A 24,487-nucleotide genomic window follows, 5' to 3' on the forward strand; every position below is an offset into this window, starting at 1 on the left:
TTCTGGTGGAATTGCTTTTCAGTATTTCTTTCGGTTCTTTTCATGTAGTTTCTGTTGGGGTGGTTTCCTTGGTTTGGGGTGGTATGCTTGCTTTTCAAAATTATCAGACATAAATATGACACTAATACCATCAGAAGGGCAAAAATTGGAAACCCACCCCAGAAATGACAAAATACCGGAGGAGACACAAAAATGGTGAAAAGCCACCGCCAAAATGCCAAATTCTCCACAAAACACGATAGAAGCAGAATAACCCAAACCACAGAAAAAACCGTCAGAATCATTGAGAAGCAGAACCACCCTAAACTGAACACGCAACACAAGGAAAAGCAAAATAACTAGAAACATAACATGTATGCAATATTTGCATATTAGTTTATGCTGGTTTGAGGGTTTCTAATGAATTTGCTTTTTTCTTTGGGTTCTTTTCAAGTAGTTTCTGTTTGTGGTGGTTTCCTTGATTTGGGGTGGTTTGCTTGCTTTTCGAAATTATCAGACATCAGAAGCGCAAAAATTGGAATCCCCTCTCAGTAATGACAAGACACCAGTTTAGGGGTTTCTAATAAATTTGCTTCTCAGTATTTTGCTTGGTGTTCACAGGATCAGAAGGTGATTGCTGTTAGGTGTCGCCCTCTAGTGGCACCTTTAAAGATATTTATGTATCGCCACTGGATGTAGGCCTCTATTGCACGTGGAAGTTATGCCATGAAGCACACCTTGTAATCAATTTTTATTGACTGCAAACAGAGCAACTGCTGCTTACAGCGTACCTGGGATCATTTCCCTCTCCTAAAATGGTGTTGGCTGCGCTTTTTGCTCTCTTCCACCATGGAGTCCTACATGGAGGCACTTCCGCTGGCTATTTCCGTCTCCTAAAATGGCGCCGGCGACGCTTTCTGCCCTCTTCCAAAATGGAGTCACTTCCGTGGTTATTTCCCTCTCCTAAAATGGCGCCAGCGTCGCTTTCTTCCCTCTTCCAACATGGAGGCACTTCCGCTAGCTTTGTCCCTTTCCTAAATTGGCGCCGGCGGCGCTTTCTGCCCTCTTCCAAAATGGAGTCACTTCCGTGGTTATTTCCCTCTCCTAAAATGGTGCCGGCGTCGCTTTCTTCCCTCTTCCAACATGGAGGCACTTCCGCTAGCTTTGTCCCTTTCCTAAATTGGCGCCGGCGGCGCTTTCTGCCCTCTTCCAAAATGGAGTCACTTCCGTGGTTATTTCCCTCTCCTAAAATGGTGCCGGCGTCGCTTTCTTCCCTCTTCCAACATGGAGGCACTTCCGCTAGCTTTGTCCCTTTCCTAAATTGGCGCCGGCGGCGCTTTCTGCCCTCTTCCAAAATGGAGTCACTTCCGTGGTTATTTCCCTCTCCTAAAATGGTGCCGGCGTCGCTTTCTTCCCTCTTCCAACATGGAGGCACTTCCGCTAGCTTTGTCCCTTTCCTAAATTGGCGCCGGCGGCGCTTTCTGCCCTCTTCCAAAATGGAGTCACTTCCGTGGTTATTTCCCTCTCCTAAAATGGTGCCGGCGTCGCTTTCTTCCCTCTTCCAACATGGAGGCACTTCCGCTAGCTTTGTCCCTTTCCTAAATTGGCACCGGCGGCGCTTTCTGCCCTCTTCCAAAATGGACTCACTTCCGTGGTTATTTCCCTCTCCTAAAATGGTGCCGGCGGCGCTTTCTTCCCTCTTCTACTATTCCCTCACATCCGGAGCTCGAAGCAGGGACTGCCCACCCACCGAGCTCGGGGTACAGGTGCTGGGCTTGCTTCGATCTCCTCCCTGTCCCCGGGGGCTCTTTTCAAAAACCTCTTGCCCCAGCCCCAACGAGGTCATCGTCTCTTCCCGGTACAATGTATAATTTATTACCTTTCTTAAGATAGCTCCTTTTAAGGTCCCAAAATAATCTGCCAGGTGGTCATGGCCAACCTTGATGCTGCTAATGACCTACCATGCTAAATTTTACCAAAGACTAAAGAAAAATGCATTTTAAGAACAGGGGCTAATTTGGAAGCTGTCTTACAAATGGAAAGCTTTCCTTTTCTAGACTTTAGAAGTTTTATGCATGCACACATTTAAAAAAGGTGTTTGATGAATTAATGGTTAAAAAGATAAACATAAAGGTAAAGGGACCCCTGACCATTAGGTCCAGTCGTGGCCGACTTTGGGGTTGCGGCGCTCATCTCGCTTTACTGGCCAAGGGAGCCAGCGTACAGCTTCCGGGTCATGTGGCCAGCAGGACTAAGCCACTTCTGGTGAACCAGAGCAGCGCACATAAACACCGTTTACCTTCCCGCCAGAGCGGTACCTATTTATCTACTTGCACTTTGACGTGCTTTCGAACTGCTAGGTTGGCATACAGAGCTGTAAAAGCATTATTTTTTAAAAAGTGAACAGCCTATATTAAGTATGGGGAAAGGGTAAGGCCAGCAATTGAACCAAACTTTAATTTTCTGGTATTTTTAGCAGTCATTCAAATTGCAGAACTAGGATTCTACGACAGCAGCTCATGCCACAGCTTTGGAATCCATTGTCGTTTCTCAGAATATAGGAAGCTGCCTTAGAACCATTAGTCCATCTAGATCCAAATTGCCAACACTGGCATAAGCTCTCCAGGCAAAAATCATTCCCAGTCCCAAGAGGCCCCAGGTGGCCTCAGTAGCACAGAGAGCCTTCTGCTAGCTTCAGTTTGTGGCCCAGCTACGCCCCTATCTGCACAGGGATAGCCTCACTTCTGTGGCCTATACTCTGGTACCCGCTAGGTTTGGAAACTTCAGCTGGTGCAATGGCCAGATTGCTCACCAGAACAAGATGGTTTGAGTATATAACACCAATCCTGGCACAGTTGCCCTGACTACCGATTAGTTTCCAGGCCCAATTCAAAGCGCTAATGTTGAGCCTTACACGGCTCAGGACCCTTAAGGGCCACTTCTCCCCATACAAACTGATCCAGACCTGCACCGTTCTAGTCTCTGAGGCCCTTCTCTATGCCACTCCTCCCAGAAAGATTTTGAGGGTGGCAACAAGAGAATGGACCTGTTCTATGGTGGGTCCCTGATATGGAATGCTTTCCCCAGAGAAGCTCACCTGGTGCTAATATAATAATTAGAGACCCAAGGGGTGTGTGTGTGTGTGTGTGTGTGTGTATGTGTATATATATATATATATGCAGGTTTTGAAAGCATATATATATATATATATATATATATGCAGGTTTTGGTGTCTTCGGGTGTATATATATATATATATATATATTTGCTTTCGTAGATTTTCACGGGTACAGGAATGCAGGTTTTGGTGTCTTCGGGTGTCTTCCCGTGTAAGAGTCGGGGTGTCTGTGCGACGTTTGTTTCACTGTTAACTGCATTTCACCTCTTGGATAGAATGCAGAAAGGGAAATATTTGTTTTCTGTGTGAGGTTCATGTGGCCTGCATTTTACAACCTTATGCTCTCTAGGCCGTAAACAAGAAACCCTATCTACCCTGAAAATGGTACAAATGGTCATTAAGGATGTTGTTCTCAGTTCTTTTTTTTCAGGGGTTACTCAAGGATACGCAGTACCTGTAACTTTTTTGTAGTTAAAAATGTGGCACTTACTGTAACAACTTCGTGGTGAGTACATGCACCTATTTTTATAGAAAAAAAGCACTGGTTCTCATTAGCATCAAAGTGTAAATCCTCGTATCTCCTTGAAACTTTTTGAGATGGCTCAGGGATGAAGGGAATTGAAATAGGGACTGGAATGTAAACAATACTGATGAAGACCTGGTTGCCAAGCCAATGGTGACAGAAGTGTCACCATAGTCTCCTTCTTTGGAGGTCTTTAAGCAGAGACTTGACAACCATATGTCAGGAGTGCTCTGATGGTGTTTCCTGCTTGGCAGGGGGTTGGACTCGATGGCCCTTGTGGTCTCTTCCAACTCTATGATTCTATGATTCATTTCTATGATTCTAAGTGGGACATTTGAGGCCAAAGGGCTGGGCACATGTAGGCCACTGCAAGGTTATTGTGTGGGTGAGGATACCAATAAGGAGCCATGTGTGCTTTACTTCTCATGACCTGTAACCTTTCCTGTTGTATGTAGAAGGATGTTTGTTTTAAGAATGTTTAGTTGTTTTTTATGGCTCTTTGTGTGCTGCCTGTATAAGCCTTGTTCTAATTCTCCTCATGGCAAAGGACAACCACGTTAAGTTGATCTCTGCCCTATTGCAATACTTACAATAAACATTGAGCCCCTCCTGGATGCTGGACTTGAGTTCATTTCCTTAGCTCCATGTTTGATTTAAAGTGTGGTTCTGCTCCTGGGTAGTGAACATTATCATGGGAATTGGGGTTGCTTGTGTGTAAACCTCCAGCCGTTCCCAACTGCTTGGGGTGGTTGCGTCTTTCCCTGGCTGAGCAGCCCTTATGCGCTGCTGCTCAATCGCTGGCAGAATCCATCAGTGGGTGTCTCCTAAATTTCCTCCAGCATAAGAATTCCTTAACGGACAACCTTCGCCTCGCCTCTCTGCGCGGAAGCCTTCTGCGCAGAGTGGGCATGCCAAGCGGTGGTCCTCCACTCTCCTCACTGACTTCACTGGAAGAGTCTCGGAGCCTCCCCTCCGAAGTGCTCTCTGCCTCTCCCTTCTTCCTGGTGTCACCTGGACTTCTTTCCCCAGAGGACATCCTCTCTCTTCCCTTACTCGTTCCCTCTCCTGCAGAATCTGGGAGCCTAGCCTCTCTACTCTGCTCCGATGTCAGTTCCCTGACAAACATCATTGCATGTCTTTAGACATCAGGTAAAATCATTCCGGTTTACCAAAGTCTATGGCTAGTAAATAATCTATGGCCTGTGAAAGTGCAAGAAAGGACTGCTATGGTTCTTTACTATTAGACTGTTTGTCAGTATGCTTCTTACTATGTTTTTAGTATGTTTTATCATTGATGTTTTGTAATGTGTTCCTAATGTTGTACACCACCCTGAAATCTTCTGCTAAAAGATTATATAAAAATTGAATTATTAATATTAATAATAATATTTCACTCATGCACTTGCAAAGAGGTTAGATAAAGTTGGCTGGAAGTGCTGTAAAAATGATACATGGAGCAAGAGCAGCAAACAAATGAGAGAAAGGAGGTCAGCTTAGTTCCCGTCTGGTTTATAGAAGAATAGAATAGTGGGAAAACATTCCTATTACAGGATAAATAATACATTGAAAAAAAGGCAGTTTAGAGCCTGGTTCTTACGCATTCTTATTGTGAAGTGAGTGAGTTCAGTGAGTCTTCTTCCCAAGAAAGTGGTTTTTGGCTTGTGGTGCTCATCTAGATTAGGAGGAGAGAGCTAAGAACCAGCATTTCTCTTAGAGGAAATTCTGTGTATGTGTTGTGGGCAAGAGGCACCCTCAACCTCGAGACTGATGTGAAATGCCATAATTTCACCACCAGCAGACAACAAGACAAATAACATATTTGCTGGCAGGAGACAAACTGTAGCAGAACAGAAATGGTGCTGCATGCAACAAATAAGAGGTTAGGATAGAAAACGATACCTAAGCAGCCCAGTCTCACTCTCCCTTTCATACATTGAATCACCTGGGTATGGAGGGGGAAGGGATGCACAGAGCTCATGATCATAATCAATGTAGCCTACATTTATCAATTGAGAGCATAATGAATGTGGTTTGATGATAGGCATGTTAGAAGGTACATTAGTCATCCCAAGCTGACAAAATCCAAAACTGCGATCTAAATTGGATTTATTTATTTACTTACTTACGCAAAGCAAGTAACATGTAAACAAGTTACATAGACTGCCCTATAAATTCACTCTTTGGAAAGCTCTTCAATATACACTGGTAAAACACAATATTAAAAACAGCTCTCTCATTTTGCATTTCATTCTCAGTGTAAATAGAATAGTAGCAAGAAAAATAAATATTTATGGAGCTTTGTAAAAAAAAAAAAGGTAATACTTACAAAATTATAAAACTATTTCTTATATGAGCAAAAAGAGCATCTTAACCTTCTTCCCAATAATCTTCTGTAACAGAAAGCGAATTAAGTGGTGGGGTGAGAAACACTTCACTAGTAATGCACACTGGAAGGAGGAAGGATAGAGAAAGGATTTTGCCAAGAACCAAGGCAGACCCCCTGTCTCACAAAGGAGGGCTTTCCTAAATCAAGAGCTATCTAGTCCCCCTCCCCAATTACCTGACCCTGGCATAGCCCAAACGTGTTCAAAGTTCATCAGAATCTCTCCCTCTGAAACAAGCTATTTACACCTGCTTCCTGACACTGTGTCACAATGGAATTATTTGGAGGTGGGTCTACCCAAAGGGGCAAGTCACCTCTGTGGCCTGTGAGTCCACCCTCACTCTTTGAGTAAACAAACTGGAGGTGTGCCATGAGAATACTCAGAGTGACGAATCCCAAGACTGAACCGTGGGGCTCTGGGTTTGTCGGTGGTGACCAGCTCCGCATTGTAGTCAGGGGGTCCTGGTGTATAGTTCTTGCTGGAGGAAGCAAACCTTTGGGAGATGCTGTAGGATGGCTGGTGGCACAGGTAAACATCTGGTTCAGGTATGGTATACATTGCCGGGCCAGGCCCTCTCACCAGGTCTTTAGCATAGCCCCACACAGAGGCACTGGATGCCATTGAGAGGCAGGGAGCTGCAGGTTTGACAGGCAGCTTTGGACCCAGTGTCTGTGGAAGGGTGTATTGGTTGGGTGCTGGGTTTGGGCTGCTCACCCAGTAGTGCGTTCGAAGGCCCATAGTGTACGCTGGTGCATTCGACTCTTCAAGTGGGTGTATCTTCTCCACGTAGTACTCATTTGGGGCAGGCGTACAAGATATAACTGCAAGCCAAGAGCAGATAGGAGGTGACACCCCTCACTTGGTGCTCCCCACTGTCAAGCATATGGATAAACCTGTGGATACATCATATCCTACAGGAGCACAGGAGGAGGCAGGAATGATGGACGTAAAATCTGACAGGTGAGAAACATTGAGGCTTAAAGAGAAGGAGCAATCTGCCATGCAGGGTTTGATTGTTTGTTAAGTTGCTGTTTTACTTGCTAATGTTAGGAGTAAAAAAACCCCATTTATTGATCTATTAGTAGATCCCAAGCTGCCATTGATGTTTCTCAAACGAAAGGGAAAAGCATTCCCCATGTATTTGCTACAATACTCTGCTCCTCCTTGTAGATGACAAGCCTTGCATATTCTCTCTCTTTCTCTCTCTAAATTTGAGAATTCTATTTGTTCTTAAGCTGAATCATTTGTAAACTGTTGTGACTTTGAGGATGTTGGAGGAAGAGGCACTATCCTCCTTGCCTTGACTGAAAATCCCCCCCACACACACTTTTAAAAATCATGGCATTGTCCTCCAATGTCCTCTCCTAGCAGCCTTTCCAACTAAGTGCATCACCTGTGGAGTTAAGAGTGCACTGCTATTAATCTCTTCCATGACATCTTCCCTTGCAATTCACTGTCATTTAGTGTTAATTCCATAGGTATCCTCCAGACTACTTCCTAGATTATGACTCTAAAGCAACATGACCCTCTTGTTTTCCCTTATGCTGTTTTTGGTGGCTCTCCTTTCTGTCCGTTCATCAGCCACATGCTCAACATCTTATGGTCCCTTGGCATCAGGAAGATGAGACTTCCAGCGTGATTGACCAGAATGCTGCAACATGATTGCTGGCAGGAGTGAGATCTTGTCAGCATATAACACCTGTGCTCAAAGATCTGCACTGGCTGCTGATTTGCTACCAGGCCAGGTTCAAGGTGTTACTATTGATATATATATAGCACATGGAAGAACCCTTTGCCTAGAGGACTGCCCTCTGTAAAGTAGGACACTTAGACACCCTAATGGTAAAAAGTGTTTTTCAACCCAGTTGACTTGGTGGAACACCAATCAGGAAAACTATATTTCCCCCAGTTCCTTGAATGCCCCTTTATCCAGAGCAGCCCCACTCGGTCAAGGCCAATAGCTGGAAAGCAATAGGGATCACACACACACATGGAATGAATGGAGGGATGGATAGGCGTCACAGACGCTTTTAAACTACACTTTGATATCAGCCCAGACAATCTCCCACATCAAACAGCCCACTTAGGTAAGGTCTCTGTACATAGCTGGTTTTCCTGTCTGGTTCTTGACACCCCCTACTCAGAAATAATTTTTTTATCAAAGAGTGAATAAACTTTTACAGCCTATGGACAACACTCCCATGCAGTCAACCTTCCAGGGCCTGCAAACCAGTGGGGCTGGGACAAACAGTGAGTGTGGCTGATAAAAAAAGAGGGTGAGGCCACCTGTCTCTTTTTCATATGCTTCTCTCTCTAGTGCCAGATCTAGGGCAGTGCAGGCTGTTCCCCTGCTCAGGGTGCTGAGCCAAGGGGGCATAAAATAATAATAGTAGTAATAATAATATTGGTAGTAGCAATAATAGTAATAGTAATAATAATAATAATTAATACATATTCATGTGGGTACCTACTGAGAAACCCCATTAAAAAGCAACTGTACCAAAAGGAATTACTGTGGAAATAAAATATATTGGGGGAAGTGCCAAATTTTGTCCTCACTTAGAAAACCATATTACCAAAGTCTACCCCTGCTCTCTGTCATTCATACACAAATCCACATGCATGCAGGTAAAAGGTAAATGTAAGGTAAAGGACCTCTGGACAGTTACTGTAAGCCCAGTCAAAGGCGTCTATGCGGTGTGGCGCTCATCTCGCTTCAGGCTGAAGGAGCAGACAGCTTTCTGGGTCATGTGGCCAGCATTCTGGTGCAACCGGACACTGTGATAGAAGCTAGAGTGCATGGAAACACCGTTTACCTTCCCGCCGGAGCAGTACCTATTTATCCACTTGCACAGGTATGCTTTCAAGCTGCTAGATTGGCAGAAGCTGGAACAGAGCAAGGGGAGCTCACCGTGTCTCAGGGATTCGAACCACCAACCTTCTGCTCGACAAGCCCAAGAGACTCAGTCGTTTAAGGCCACAGCTCCACACATAATGCTCCCACACGTCCATTTTCATGCATAACACACCTGCTCATTCACTCACACTCATTCTTTTTCTTTCCCTCTCTTGCATGTTCAGGGATTGACCAACAAGCCTTCTTTGCACAAGGTGAGAAAGAAACATTTTCACCACAAAATTGCACAGATGCCACTCCAGCCCCATCTTGACCATCATAGTATCTCTCATCTTTCAACTTACATGGCCGCTTTCTCTCTTGCACCATGCGGAATGAAACTGGTCTCCATATCCCTAGGCGGGAAATGCTTGGGTCCACATAGTAGCAGGGCCCAGGACTCTCCGTGATCGAGATCACTTGCAAAGGAAAGAAGAATTGTCTGCATGAGGCATGGTGTGATTCTGAGCTATTTAGCTTGGTTGCAATGACTGACTTCCTGTCCGATATCAATTAAAGGCACCCACTAGCTAGATAGCAGTGAATATGTTAAGCTCCGCCCCCTTCACCTCCATTCTTGTTATCCTTCAACATGGCTTAAGTGTAGATCATCCTCTTCCCACTAAGGTCCGCAGCTGTACAACTGAGAACCCTGATTTTGGTGCAGCCATAATTTTACTATGAAGGGCCCTAAATCAGCAGTATAAGACCCTCCAGCCCTTGCTGGACTATAACGCCTATCATTCTTGACCATGCTGAATGGGGCTGATGGGAGTTGTAGTCAAGAAACAACTACATTAGCCACCTACATGCAGTGCCATTGATCCAGTTGGAATGGAAACTTTGGAAAGCCACCCAGCTCTTGATCATGGATCACCCAGGTCCCATCAACTGTGGCCCCGATAATTAGAGAGTCCCAAAAACACAGGTTGTCAATCTCTGTTCAAATGTTTTGCCAGCAAATTTAACAGTTGTTTAGCCAGCTTCACCCTGTGGGTCAGTTAATGCTGTTGGGAAAACCCAAATAACACAGAACCTAACTTGTCAGCATCTTACATCTTTCATTGGATTTCACACGCATTGTGTAGGCTGGCTCAGCATACTTGGTGAAGTCATGGTCCTTAATGCCAGTGAGAGGCTGCCTACCATACTTCCCAGGTCCTGGCCCTGCAAGAGAACCACAAGGGGGGGGGATAAAATAATGGGAAGACAACCCAGAACCATTAGCATTTGCAGATTATGAGCTGCCACACTGGGTAATAGTAAAAGGGCAAAATGGAATAATATATTGTGTTGAATAATATATTGAATAATATATTGGGTTGTGGAGCTACAGCTCTCCAGGTGTTGCTGCACTGCAACTCCCATCATCTCTGACCATTGAACCAGACTGGCTGGGGCTGATGGAAGTCCCACAACATACTTTTCTTCTCCCTCTGGTAAAATCTCGCTAGCCTTGGGCCAGGATATTTGCATTGCAATAGGAAGTGAGCATTACGAGGCACCTGAATTCTTCTGTGGCTCGGACTATAATTCAAGCCAGAGAAGATTTCCCATTTTATTCAACCACCTATGCTCTGCCTGTAATCTCCCAACCCCCTTCCTTCATCCCCTTTAAACAAGCGTTACCCTGGTAGGACAACAGCAGTGGTGACATACCAGCCACAGGAAAAGGAAAACAAAAGGGGGAAAAAATTATTATTAGCCTGACTCCCTCCTTTGGCAATCTTCACAGAACTCTAGCCCAATGGTTGCCATCAATTTGATTTGAATTAATTTTATAATGAAATGATTTTAGAATGTTGTATTATTTTATTGTTGTTAGCTGCCCTGAGCCCGGCTTCGGCTGGGGAGGGCGGGATATAAATAAAATTTATTATTTATTATTATTTATTAACAAGGAAATATGCACTGTCTCGCATGCTAGCAGTACTCTTGGAAGAAAGTTCTGATGGTGACTAAGAAATGTAGATCAGTTTCCTTCTTTGGTTTCCACAAGAACAAAAAAGGAACCCTGATGGATCAAGCCAGCCAGCCACCGAGTCCAGCATCCTGTTCTCACAGGGGCTAACCAGATGCCAGAGGGTCTTTCAACAATGCTGTTGAACACATCCAGACTGGCAAAGATATGGGTACCTCTGTATTCCTGATCTCCTTCTCTCTCTTGCCCCATCTATTCCCACAGCTCACCTTTATACTTGGCACTGATGGACGCATACTGCTTCTTGATGGCCGGCACTCTGGCTGGATGCTTAGAGATACCAGAAAGACAACTAACAGGCTGAGCTGCACCTTTGGCTCTGGAAGTCAGCATTGGAGTGTGCCCACTGCAGTGGGGAGTCGTATGTGTCACCAGTGCTCTGGGGAATGAAAGTAAATGAATGAATGCAAGTCCAACCTGCAATAAAATGTTGCACCATGGAGTAGCTCAGGGTTCCAGCTACTCCGTTCTACCCCACCCCAAACAGTATTCAATTTCCACTAAGTATGCTAAGTTCACATTGGGCTATTTGGGGAGGGGGGGAGTGTTCTCCTCTGAGGGATCTTATCCTATCCTATCCTATCCTATCCTATCCTATCCTATCTTCAAACCTTGCCATTTTCCCCAGGCTTGCTGAGCCCTCTGTCTTGCACAGATGGTGCTGTTTTGGCCACATAAGGACCATAAGTGTAAAAAGAATGGAGATTGCTGCTTGTTTATGTGATTTAACGGCATGTACCTAGGCCAGGGTAGCCAACATCCCAAGAGCTTGTTGGACTCCAACTCCCATCAGCCCCAGTCACCATGGGATGATGGGAGTTTTAGTCCAACAACAGACAGAGAAGAGCCCCTTTGCAGCCCCTGCACTGTAAGGGCTAAGGGAATGAGGGTGAATCCAGAGGTCTGGGTGCCTTTGTTTATTTAAACCAGGAATGGGAGGCTCAGCCCAGGAGCCACATGCCACCAACCAGACCTCTCTCTCTCTCTGACCATTAGCACTCTCTCCAGGTCACAAGCCTCCCTGCCCCTGCTTTGTGCCCTCTTCAAGTGCTTTTGCCTGGCTGGAATGTGAGATCAAAGCCTCTTGCTTTCCTGGATGAAGATGGGGGCAGGTATAGAAACTTGGGGGGTATGTGGAGCTGGATTATAGCCTAATGCACAAAGAGTCCCTCCTGTTGCTCCACCCAGTTTTTGTATCTAACCCCATTCAACACTGGTACATGGCCCTCAGATGGTTATCAAATATGGCCCTTGCACTAAAAAAAAAAGGTTATCCACCCCTGATTTTACTGCCTCCCCAACCTGCCTTTCAACAACAAGGTCCCCAAGGCAGCTCAGAACAATTTAAAATGAACAACATGGAATGAAATTGCAACCATAAAATATAATTACAAGCAGCTCAGCAACAGTAGCACGATCCCAAACAGCAGAAGGAAAACAATAGAGATGATTAATAGCAAAATAGCCGAGCATTGTGGGCCAGCGGGGCGCAAGATGGCGGCGGCGGTGCTGCATACCATGTGTTGGACAAGTAAGGGGTTATTATGTTGACTGGAGGATGGTATGTGATGTTAAGAGAAGGAAGATGGCTTTTGAATATGCAGATCTGAGGCTGCGGCTGAATTGCCTTAGGAAAAACAAAATTTTGCCCAAAGAACTCCAGGAAGTGGCTGAAAAAGAGGTTGCTGCCCTTCCCCGGGACACCTGCCCTGCAAGGATCCGTAATCGATGTGTTCTGACATCCCGTCCACGAGCTGTAGTGTGGCGATGGAGGATAAGCCGAATTGTCTTCCGCCATCTGGCTGACCATGCACAGCTCTCTGGAGTACAGAGAGCATGTGGTGAGCCACCACCAACAAGGCTTTTCTTCAAAAAAGACAAAACTGAGTTCTATTTCAACTCCTAGGATGAATTAAAGGTACATTATATAACTTGCAGCATGTAAGGAGTCTGGAGGGGGGGGGATAGTCCCATTGGTAGAAGACGCTTAGCTAGAAGGGGGCAACCTTGTTTAATTTTGTCAAACCTGCCACACTTGCTCCTCTTGTATATTTAAAAATGACATGGAAATTTTTTAAATAAAAAAATAAATAAATAAAATTAGCAAAATAGCCATGTAGAAAACACACCAAAAGAAACATGCAAGGGGAACCAGCAGGCAGGAGTTGGGGAAATAGTTTCATGCGTGTTGATAGCATTAAGCAAAGCCCCAGGTCTCTCCATGGTTTTGAGTTTGGTAATGAGTTGCAACTTAAAACCATGGAGAGACCTGGTCTGAACAAAGACATTGGATTCTTATCTCATTATACATGACTAAGCCATTTCTCACCTTCTCACCCCTTGCCTTTTCCTGTAAGACCTATTGCAGTCGTTAAGAGTCGTCAACAGGCTCATCTCAGCTATCTGCCAATCTCCCATTCCCACCACCCTTCTGAGTAATACCCCTCCCCACCTTCTCACTATATAGAAAGATCTGGCAACTTCTGTTTCAGTGTATCTGAAGAAGTGTGCATGCACACGAAAGCTCATACCAAGAACTAAATTAGTTGGTCTTTAAGGTGCTACTGGAAGGAATTTCTTTATTTTGACTAGGATAACTCAGTTGGTGCAGCATGGGACTCTTAATCTCAGGGTCATGGGTTCGAGCAGCATGTTGGGTAAAAGATTCCTGCATGGCAGGGGGTTGGACTAGATGACACTCATGGGCCTTCCCAACTCTACAGTTCTGTGATTCTATGATGGACGAAAGGCTAGATGGGGATCTCCAACCTTTTCAGTAACATGCATTTGGGGACCCATTTCTTCATCATTGACCATATATTTGCATGGTGGAAGTATTGGTGGAAGTCCTGACCCACCAGCTGAAGACGTAGATGGTATTGAAGGGGGAGTATTTATTTAGCTAGTTGTTTTCTTACATTTATATCCCGCTTATATTTGGCAATATAAACAGCTGCCGCCTGCCCTTTTCCAGGTACCAAAATACTGATTCCAGACATTCCAAGCATAAGTCTGACCCTTCCTCCCTGGAAAACCACAACTGTGTCCACCCTAATCCCAGAGCCCTTCAGGACAGAGGAGCAGAATGAAGGGAGCACCACCTCCAGAGCATGAGACCAGGCCTGATCCCTCACCCTGGGCACTTTGGAGGGGGTGGGGAATAACACTTAAATACAGGGCACAAAAACAATGCCTTTTGTCATCTCCTTGTTAGTGGCATGGTCTCTGGGGCAGCATCTGGAGAATACAAACAATTTCTTCTGTGTCTTTCTAATTCTCTGGAGGGGCTGCAATGCCACGTTTCTAAGAGAGGTGGCAACTGGCCTTTGCATTGCTATGCTCCCTAACCCTAATCATGCTAATACACAGCAAACAAAGGTCTTAGGATTTCAGTTACCAATCAAAGTAGCAATTGGTTGTGTCAGTCACCCATACCGCTGATGCTGCTTCTCTGGATGGAATGGAAATCTGGATGTAGATTTCAAATAAGGAGTGGGGATGTTACTCAGCTTTCCAATTCCTCCTCTACCCCCTCCTTTTTGGAACATAAACAATGCCTCATGTTGCAATTCGCTCCCAGGTTGCCCAGGCGATGCTGATGCAAGTGTGGAACCAGACTTGTTTATTTCCATATTACCATGGTTCTGGCAGAATACTCTCCCTCCCTCCCTCCCTCCCTCTCTTTGTGTGCTGCTAATACAAGTCCTCCTTCCTTGCAAGTTACCAGCCGGGGGGGGGGGGAGAGAGAGAGAGAGCCACAACCCCAAAATACCACACTTTGTTTCATAACACCCATGGGCATAACTAAGGGGGGGGGACAGAGGGCAGCTGCTCCCCATCAAATAAAACAATAGAAATACTTAACTGACCAATCATGTCAGTTCTTTTTTTTTAATGATATTTATTAAAGTTTCAAAAAAGGTTACAAAAAAGAAGAAAAGAAAAAAAGAAAAGAAAAAATACAAAATACAGAAAAATAAAAACACTTAAAAACAAATCAGTCTTTCCATGTCTTGTCTTTCATTTACTTGTTTCCCTGACCTCCTCACACCTCCCTTTTTTGTATTCCAGTTCAGTTAGTTAATTCAGCAAATCCTTTCCCTCTTTGCTTTTAACTTAATATATTGTAACTTTGGATTCTCACCTGTTAACAAACCATTTTTACATACTCCTTTATAACATTGCTGCTAAAACCACTTAACTTCATTCTGACATCATTCTAACATTCATTAATTTTGCAGTATTTCTGTAAATAGTCTTTAAATTTCTTCCAATCTTCTTCCACCGACTCTTCTCCCTGGTCTTGGATTCTGCCAGTCATTTCCGCCAGTTCCATATAGTCCATCACCTTCATCTGCCATTCCTCCAGGGTGGGTAAATCTTGTGTCTTCCAGTGCTTTGCGATGGGTATTCTTGCTGCTGTTGTAGGATACATAAAAAAAGTTCTATCCTTCTTTGGCACCAATTGGCCGACCATGCCCAGGAGAAAGGGCTCTGATTTCTTCAAGAAGGTATATTTAAATACCTTTTTCATTTCATTATAGATCATCTCCCAGAAAGCCTTGATCCTTGGGCATGTCCACCAAAGGTGAAAGAATGTACCTTCCGTCTCTTTACATTTCCAACATTTATTATCGGGCAAATGATAGATTTTTGCAAGCTTGACTGGTGTCATGTACCACCTGTATATCATTTTCATAATATTCTCTCTTAAGGCATTACATGCTGTAAACTTCATACCTGTGGTCCATAACTGTTCCCATCCAGCCATCATTATGTTATGTCCAACATCTTGTGCCCATTTAATCATAGCAGATTTCACCGTTTCATCCTGAGTATTCCATTTCAACAGCAAGTTATACATCTTTGACAGAATCTTGGTTTTGGGTTCTAACAGTTCTGTTTCCAATTTTGATTTTTCCACCTGGAAGCCAATTTTCTTGTCCAAATTATATGCCTCCATTATCTGATAATAATGAAGCCAATCTCGCACTTTATTTTTTAGTTTTTCAAAACTCTGCAATTTCAATCTATCTCCCTCTTGTTCCAAAATTTCCCAATATTTTGGCCATTTGGCCTCCATATTGAGCTTTTTCTGCGCCTTCACTTCCATCGGTGACAACCACCTTGGGGTTCTATTTTCAAGTAGGTCCTTGTATCTTATCCAGACATTAAACAATGCTTTCCTGACAATATGATTTTTAAATGCTTTATGTGCTTTGACCTTATCATACCATAAATATGCATGCCATCGAAATACATTATTAAAGCCTTCTAAATCCAAAATGTCTGTGTTTTCAAGAAGCAGCCATTCTTTCAGCCAGCAAAAAGCTGCTGATTCATAATAAAGTTTAAGGTCTGGCAGGGCAAATCCACCTCTTTCCTTTGCATCTGTTAGTATTTTAAATTTTATTCTAGGCTTCTTGCGCTGCCAGACAAATCTAGAAATATCTCTCTGCCACTTCTTGAAGCAATCCATTTTATCCAAAATTTGCAATGTTTGAAACAGAAATAACATTCTAGGCAATACATTCATTTTTATCGCAGCAATATGGCCTAGCAGTGAAAGCTTCAAATTTGACCAGATTTCTAGATTCTTTTTCACTTCCGTCCAGCATTTTTCATAATTGTCTATAAATAAATTCCCATTTTTAGCTGTCATGTTAATCCCCAGGTATTTCACTTTCTTAACCACTGTTAAACCTGTCTCATTCTCCTTCTTTGGAGGTCTTTAAGCAGAGGCTTGACAACCGTATGTCAGGAGTGCTCTGATGGTGTTTCCTGCTTGGCAGGGGGTTGGACTCGATGGCCCTTGTGGTCTCTTCCAACTCTATGATTCTATGATTCTATGAAACTTCTCCCTCTCAATCTCTGTTAAATTTGTCTCTAAGACCTTTGTTTTTAACTTATTTAGTTTAAATCCTAAGCTAAGTTCTGCCCGCTAACAAAAGTCCTCGCTATGCCCATGCTAAGACCATGTTCCCCATTCCTTTGCCTTCATATATTATTATTCATTTATTTTTTGTTCCATTTTTTCGTTTTATTTGCAGCATTTGTATTCTAACCTCCCCCCACTCCCAGGAGCTCAGAGAAGGGTGTTTGCACAGACTGCCTGGGCAACAATGACCACATCCCAGTTAAAATGAAACAAAAAGTCCAGAAAGCATAAAAAAATGAACCCCAAAGCAAAAGAGAATGTGTCGCAATATGAACAGAGGGATGGAGGGGAAATTCAGTTCCCTTAACATGAAACTGACCCAATTCACCCTTCCTTAAACAAGAGGCACACTGAAACACAGCTTTCTTTTGAAATTTGCACTTCTTGGAATTTTGCCACATGGTTCTCCAACAAAAAACAATGTGGACATACGTTAGGGAAAAGTGTGTGTCAGAGCTGCTACCAGGTCCCAGCTCACATAGGACCACGCCACACAGCGTCCACTTTGAAAGAGTCTTTATTGAGTTACAGGTTTCATTTCCGAACTGCAGCGTGCAGCTCTACACCTTCTGCCCTAGGTCGGCGAAGACCCATCTGAGTCCCCGCCTCTTGCACACCAGCTTAATACCCTAGCCTTGCTCCACCTCCTTCGCCTCTCCCTACGTCTCTGGGTCCTTCTGCCCCCCTGGGACTCCTCCCTTCTACTCTCCTCTGACGCTGACCCCCCTGATCCTTCCGCTTCCTTTCGGCGGGCTTTGGGACCTGGCTCACTCTCCGGGCTGCTTACTGCTCCAGCTTCCGCTGCATTTGAACTTGGCGCGCGCGCCCAACTCTCTACTTTCCTCTTGACCGTTGCCTCGCTCTCTGAGGAGGGCGTGACCACCCCTGACTCGTGCCCTCCCTCCTGCTGACGGCCTCCGGAACCCGATGCCTGGCTGCCTTCCTCCCTGCTGCTCTCAGTCTTGAGCGTGGGTCCCGACTTCCAGCTGCTGCTCTCTGAATCTCCTCTGTTCCCTTCCTCCTGGGGTGTCCCCCCGGATCCCCCCCTTGCTCTGCTCACTGGGGCTCCCTTTTGGGAGTCCTCTGACTCACTGCTTAGGCTTGGAGATCTCGGGTCGTCATCATCACTCATTCTCCCTTCGGCTTCCTCCCCTTCGCTCTCTGTTTCCACCCTTCTCTGCGTCTCTGCTTCTGAACCCCTGACATCCATCCCCCCCTCGAAGCCCCCCCTTCCCCCCTCCCCGCTGTCAGGTGTGGGTGCTGGGTGCTGCATCATCATGGGAGGGAATGCTGGATACAGGTCGCTCCCCGTGGGTGGCCGCCAACTGAAGACCTCCGAGTCTTCCCCCTCGCGGTCGTCGACGTTGACTTGTTGCTCTTCCATCTCTGTACCGCCGTGCTCGAACCCGAGGTCCTCCCCGAACACGTCCATGTCAGTCTCTGCGTCGGTCGCTCGACCTGGCATCTCCAGCCACTTCCTGCGCCATTGCTCCTCTGGTCGATCGTCCCACCAATACGAGTTGCCTGATGCCGAACCTGCCGGTGAACCTTCTGGGGAACGGGTGCTCCGTGCGGGTTCCCCTTCTGAGTCGAATCCATGGAACGTGCTGGAAGAAAGTGTGGGTGTGAACAACCAGTCGTCGAAGAAGCTCGCTGGCATGGGTTTGTGTGGGAAGAGGGCATGAAACTCGTCCTTGAGCAGGGGTTCCTCCAAAGCGTAGTCTGGTACCCAGCTATTGGCGCTGGCCCGGGTGCCCTCTCTGGCTAAGAGGTATTCGACTCCCTCCTCCCCCCATCTGGAGTCCAAAATCTCCGTGACCTCGTTGATGTGGTCCTGGTGCTTCACCCCCCGCGTCTCCGTCCGTTCCCGGAGCGGACTTGGCGCCGTCCCTGGCTCCTGGAACCTGTGAGGTGCCTTGTAGGGAGTGAGCACCGACCTGTGGAACACCGGATGCATTCTGGAACCCTCCGGCAGCGCCAGTCGGAAGGCTACCGGGTTGATCTGCGCTTCGACTTGGTACGGACCGATCTGCTTGTGCCCCAACTTCTTCTTGGCAAGTGACCTGGTCGGCACTGCGTGGGCTGCCAACCAGACCCAGTCTCCCACTTGGATCACTTCGCCAACCCGTCTGTGCTTGTCAGCTTGCACCTTGTAGGCGTGCTTAGCTAGCTCCAGCTGCCGTCTGAGTTGATCGTGGACCGCCTGCAGCTCTGACGCGAACGCGTCCGCCGTCTGTGGTTCTCCTTCCCCCACTCTCTCCAGTCCCGGGAAGGTTCTGGGATGCCTCCCATTGTTGGCAAAGAACGGCGTCACTCCTGTGGACACGTGCTTCGTGTTGTTGTAAGCGAACTCGGCTAGCGGCAGGTAATCCACCCACGTCGCAGGCTGTTGATTGGCATAGCATCTCAGGTACTGCTGCATGATGGCATTGACCCTCTCTGCTTGCCCGTTGGTCTGCGGGTGTCTTGCTGATGCCAGATTGACCTTGACATTTAGAAAACCCATCAGCTTCTGCCAGAACGACGAGATGAACTGGCGTCCGCGGTCGGACAGGATAGACCGTGGCAGGCCATGCACTTTGAACACGTGATCTATGAACAGTTTGGCGGTTTGTTCCGCCGTGGCCACCTTCGCACACGGAATGAAATGTGCCATCTTGGTGAACAAGTCCACCACCACTAGCACAGCTGTCTTGCCTCTCGAGCTGGGTAAATCCGTCACAAAGTCCAGGGCCACCCTCTCCCACGGTTCAAACGGCGTTTGCAGCGGTTCTAACAGTCCCGCCGGTGGTCTGTGTACCGGCTTGGCCCTCTGGCAGGTGTCGCACCTCGCGACGTAGTCCGCGACCTCCCCTCTCAGCCTGGGCCACCAGAAGTCTCTCGCGACTAATTCCATCGTTTTCTCTGTGCCAAAGTGACCGGCCGTGGGTGCGTCGTGCAACTGTTGCAGTACCTTGGCGCGAAGGTCGTCTCCTGGTACATAGACAGCCCCTTTGCGTAGGAGCAAGCCGTCCCGCACCTGGAACTCGTCCGTGGTAGCCGTGCCTCTGAGCAGTTCCGCCATCTTGTCTTGTGCGAATGAGTCGTCCCGCAATGCACGTCGCACCGCATCCAGGTCTACTGTAGCTGAGGCACACGCCCACGCCGTCGGTGCGAAGATGTGCATGGCCGCCGCTGGCGTCACCTCTTCTAGGTATTGCGGTTTTCGGGACAGTGCATCCGCCATGATGTTGGTGTCGCCTGGGACGTACTCTATTCGGAAATTGAAGTCAGCAAAGAACTCCGCCCAACGTATCTGCCTCTGGTTCAGGAACTGAGCCGTGCGCCAGTGCTCCAGATTCTTGTGGTCCGTGCAGACCTGCACCGTGTGCTTGGCGCCGATTAGGAAGTGCCTCCACGCCTTGAAAGCTGCATGAATGGCTAGCAACTCCCTGTCCCAGATGGTGTAGTTCTGCTCCGACTTGCTGAGCTTTCTGGAGTAGAACGCTCCCGGCCGCCACACCCCCTGCGGGTCTCGCTGCAGCAGAACAGCTCCCACGGCTCTGTCTGACGCGTCTGTCTCTACCCTCAACGGTTTACTGGGGTCGATATGCAGCAGTTGCTTCTCCGATGCGAAGAGATGCTTGAGCGCTTGAAAGGACTGCTCCGCCTGCTCCGTCCAGATGAATTTCTTTTTTTTGGAGCTGAGCGTGTCCGTAATTGCTGCCGTCTGCATCGCGAACCCCTTGATAAACTTGCGATAGAAGTTGGCGAAGCCGACAAACCGCTGGACCTCCTTCCGGTTGCGCGGGCTCTTCCAATCCAATACCGCACGAACCTTGGTGCTGTCCATGGCTATCCCCTTGTCCGACAACTTGTATCCCAGGAAATCCACCTCCGTCGTGTCGAACTGGCACTTCTCCAGCTTGGCGTACAGTCTATGTTGTTGCAACCTGCTGAGCACCTCCCTCACGTCTCGGTCGTGAGCTTGCTGCGAGTCCGAGAAAATCAGGATGTCATCCAGGAAGCAGACGCATGTCTTGTAGAGGAGTCCCTCCAACACGTGATGCATAAAAGCTTGAAAACAGTGAGAACCATTTTGTAATCCAAAGGGCATAACCCTGTACTCGTAGGTGCCCAGCGGTGTGAACATGGCCGTCTTCCACTCATCGCCCTCCCGTATGCGGATGAGATTGTACGCCCCTCGTAGGTCCAACTTGGTGAACACGCGTCCCTTGCGCACCGTCGCGAGGAGGTCGTCAATCCTGGGCATGGGGTAATCAGACGGTTTGGTCATCTGGTTCAAAAGGCGGTAGTCCACAACGAGTCTTTTTTGGGGCGTGTCTTTCTTTTTCACGAAGAAAACGGGACTGCCCCCCATTGCCTTGGACTCTCTGATGAAGCCACGCTCCAGGTTATGCTTGATGAACTGTTTGAGTTCCTGCATTTCATCTTCAGACATGGAGTATAGCCGCCCCTTCGGCATCGTCGCCCCCGGTAGGAGGTCAATCTTGCAGTCATATGGCCGGTGAGGGGGTAGCTTGTCCGCCTCCTTCTCGCAGAAGACCTCCAAAAAGTTCGCATATTTGTGGGGGACCGCTTGCAACGTTCCCAACTGCAGTTGTGATTCCTCCTCCTCTCCCTCCCGTCGGGGCGGGATGCAGTGTTCTGCGCAATAAGAGGAGCCGAAGATCAGTTGTCTCTGGTACCAAGCCAGTGTCGGACTGTGCCTGTCCAGCCAACTCATGCCCAACACAATGGGCGTGTCCGACAGTTGGGTGACATTAAAACTGATGACTTCCCTGTGGTTGCCAAGGCGCATCACCATTGGTGGCGTCTGCTTCACCACCTGCCCCCCTAGCAACTCTCTGCCATCCACTGTGACGACTTGCAGGGGCAGAGTGGCAGGCAATAGCTGTATAGCGTGCTGCTCCACAAAGCTCTGCGCTATAAAGTCTGCGTTGCTTCCAGAATCCACAGAAAGCGGCACTTCGATAGTGACGCCGTTGGGTAGCTGGAGAGACGCTGTGAGCTGCACTACTGGTTTGGGTGGGAGGGGATCCGTGGGTTGCAATATCGCTGGGGACTGCTTCACAGATGCGTCTGGCTGGGCCCCAGTGCCTCCGTCTCCAGCCAGACATCGTCGTTTCCCTGCTGTGGTTCTCCTTGCTGCGTTGCTGCAGTCACCATTGCTGAGGCTGCAGTGTGCTTGTGGAGCCTCCGGGGACACTCCTTCGCCAAATGGCCTGGATCCTCGCAGATGTAACACTTCCTGTTCCCTCTAGGAGGCTTCGCTTTCACTGCTGCCGGTGCTAGGGCTCTGGCTGCTGACTGAGCCCTTGCACCTCCAACCTCCATCGGTTCCCCTCCCCCTCCTGGCGGAGGTGTGGATTGCGCACGCGCTGCTTCCCTCGGAACGAAAGAGAAACTTCTCGCTGCTTCGCGCCCTCCACGTCCTTCATCTCTGCACCATGGACGTTCTTCCAGCCTCACCCCCACAGTCAGCGCCCTTTGGACCACCTCCTGCGTGCTTCGGGGCCTCTCCCCCCTTGCAATTTCATCCTTAACCGCAGAACTTAGACCCTCCCAGAAGAGGTCTCTGACAGGGGGCGAATCCCGATCCCATTCTAAAGCACTGACCAGCGCAAAAAATCGGGCGTGATACTGCCGGACGCTCGCCCTCCCTTGTTTTAGTCCATGAATCTCCCGTCTGGCAAGATCCACATCAATAGTAGACAAAAAACACGCATCCATCGCTTTGATAAAGGCATCTGCATTCTGAAGCGCCGGATCTTTATCCCTCCACAAATTGCGCAGCCAGGCTTTGGCATCCCCATGCAAATGGGACAATATGAACCCCACCTTCTCTTCCTCATCTCTAAAGTCTTTTGCCAGCAGTTGCAGTGCGCACATTACGTCTGCTCTAAAATTAGGGTACTGTTGCAAAGTCCCATCGAAGTGAGCCACAAGCCCTCCTGCTCTCCGTGCCAATCCCACGCCCTCCGGTCTGGGTCCCGGTTGCCCTTGCTTAACAAGCATTTCAAACCTGGCGTGTAGGTCTCTGTAGGCGGCTGTAGTCTCCCCCTCCCGTTTCTTGGAAGCCAATACCTCTGAGGACAACTGGGTCACTGCCTCTTGCAGCGCGGAGATCCTCTGTTCTTCCGTCATCTTGCTAACCTTTGTGAGCTTGCTTACAGACACCCCTCTTCCTCCTCTAGCGGCTTCTGCTCCCGCTGCGAGGTTTCAGGTTTCTGAAGCTTTGAAGAGATGGGTCTTACTGTCAGAGCTGCTACCAGGTCCCAGCTCACATAGGACCACGCCACACAGCGTCCACTTTGAAAGAGTCTTTATTGAGTTACAGGTTTCATTTCCGAACTGCAGCGTGCAGCTCTACACCTTCTGCCCTAGGTCGGCGAAGACCCATCTGAGTCCCCGCCTCTTGCACACCAGCTTAATACCCTAGCCTTGCTCCACCTCCTTCGCCTCTCCCTACGTCTCTGGGTCCTTCTGCCCCCCTGGGACTCCTCCCTTCTACTCTCCTCTGACGCTGACCCCCCTGATCCTTCCGCTTCCTTTCGGCGGGCTTTGGGACCTGGCTCACTCTCCGGGCTGCTTACTGCTCCAGCTTCCGCTGCATTTGAACTTGGCGCGCGCGCCCAACTCTCTACTTTCCTCTTGACCGTTGCCTCGCTCTCTGAGGAGGGCGTGACCACCCCTGACTCGTGCCCTCCCTCCTGCTGACGGCCTCCGGAACCCGATGCCTGGCTGCCTTCCTCCCTGCTGCTCTCAGTCTTGAGCGTGGGTCCCGACTTCCAGCTGCTGCTCTCTGAATCTCCTCTGTTCCCTTCCTCCTGGGGTGTCCCCCCGGATCCCCCCCTTGCTCTGCTCACTGGGGCTCCCTTTTGGGAGTCCTCTGACTCACTGCTTAGGCTTGGAGATCTCGGGTCGTCATCATCACTCATTCTCCCTTCGGCTTCCTCCCCTTCGCTCTCTGTTTCCACCCTTCTCTGCGTCTCTGCTTCTGAACCCCTGACAGTGTGCATCAAAAATACATATATTTGTGGCAATAACAAACAGAAATGTGTTATTTTGGGGGAAATTGCTTGGAAAGAAATTAGGGGAAATGAGAACTAAAACTGTGTGTGTGTGTTTATTGGCTTATATAAACAAGAATAACATTATACAAGCATAATAATTGTGGGAAAATATCTACAACATATGTTTCATTATTAGTGATCAATGTATAAGTTCTTGGTTTATGGTTTAAACAATTAGGAAGAAGAAGAAGAAGAAAAAGAAAAAAGAGGGAGAGGGGGAGTGGCAAGCGGGGTGGGGTGGGGTGGTTATGCTTCTCTTATTCTACTTACCGTATTTTTCGCTCTATAAGACACACTTTTCCCTTCCTAAAAAGTAAGGGGAAATGTGTGTGCGTCTTATGGAGCGAATGCAGGTGGGGGGCTCTGCTTAGTGCTCCCTTTAAAGAGCCGTGTGGAGCTTGTGTGCGGCTCTTGGGGGATTTTCCCCGGGGAAAGAGCGCTTCACAGGCTCTTTAAAGGGAGCACGGGTCTTGGGGGAGCCTTAGCCATGCACAGGTTCTCCTGGGCAACAGGAGCCTTCATCCCGCTGCCGGGGGCTGCGCGTGGCTATCCCAGAAGCCAGGACAGCAAACGGGATCACTGCGATCTCGCT

The 24,487-nt window shown here is 47.8% G+C and overlaps 1 protein-coding gene and 1 long non-coding RNA gene across 3 annotated transcripts; one reads left to right on the forward strand and one right to left on the reverse strand.

Moving 5' to 3' along the window:
• Window positions 1–1,474: 1,474 nt before the first annotated feature.
• On the forward strand, window positions 1,475–11,321 carry LOC309518873. Of its 2 annotated transcripts, XR_014213632.1 has the most exons (4): window positions 1,475–1,837; window positions 3,528–3,602; window positions 9,086–9,115; window positions 11,086–11,321. It is a non-coding gene; the product is annotated as an uncharacterized lncRNA (long non-coding RNA). The 2 variants fall into 2 exon arrangements; XR_014213633.1 differs by lacking the exon at window positions 9,086–9,115 and having other exon boundaries at window positions 1,526–1,837.
• CIMAP1C (ciliary microtubule associated protein 1C) lies at window positions 6,054–14,601 on the reverse strand. Its single transcript, XM_082199423.1, has 5 exons — window positions 14,317–14,601; window positions 11,091–11,260; window positions 9,957–10,067; window positions 9,206–9,319; window positions 6,054–6,825 (listed from the first exon to the last, which is right to left on the reverse strand). The coding sequence occupies exons 1-5, from the start codon at window positions 14,511–14,513 to the stop codon at window positions 6,341–6,343; spliced, it is 1,077 nt and encodes a 358-aa protein (XP_082055549.1). The 5' UTR covers window positions 14,514–14,601; the 3' UTR covers window positions 6,054–6,340.
• Between the last annotated feature and the right edge of the window lie 9,886 nt (window positions 14,602–24,487).

Source organism: Podarcis vaucheri, assembly GCF_965113315.1.
Source record: "Podarcis vaucheri genome assembly, chromosome: 14".
Lineage (NCBI taxonomy): Eukaryota > Metazoa > Chordata > Lepidosauria > Squamata > Lacertidae > Podarcis > Podarcis vaucheri.

Excerpts from the sequence above, each read along its gene's own strand:
- CIMAP1C (XM_082199423.1), bottom strand. The coding sequence starts at position 14,513 with ATGGAAATAAACAAGTCTGGTTCCACACTTGCATCAGCATCGCCTGGG. Across the intron at positions 10,068-11,090 it reads CATCAGTGCCAAGTATAAAG|GGCCAGGACCTGGGAAGTAT; the intron begins GTGAGCTGTGGG and ends GTTCTCTTGCAG. Across the intron at positions 6,826-9,205 it reads GCAAGAGAGAAAGCGGCCAT|TTATATCTTGTACGCCTGCC; the intron begins GTAAGTTGAAAG and ends CTTGGCTTGCAG.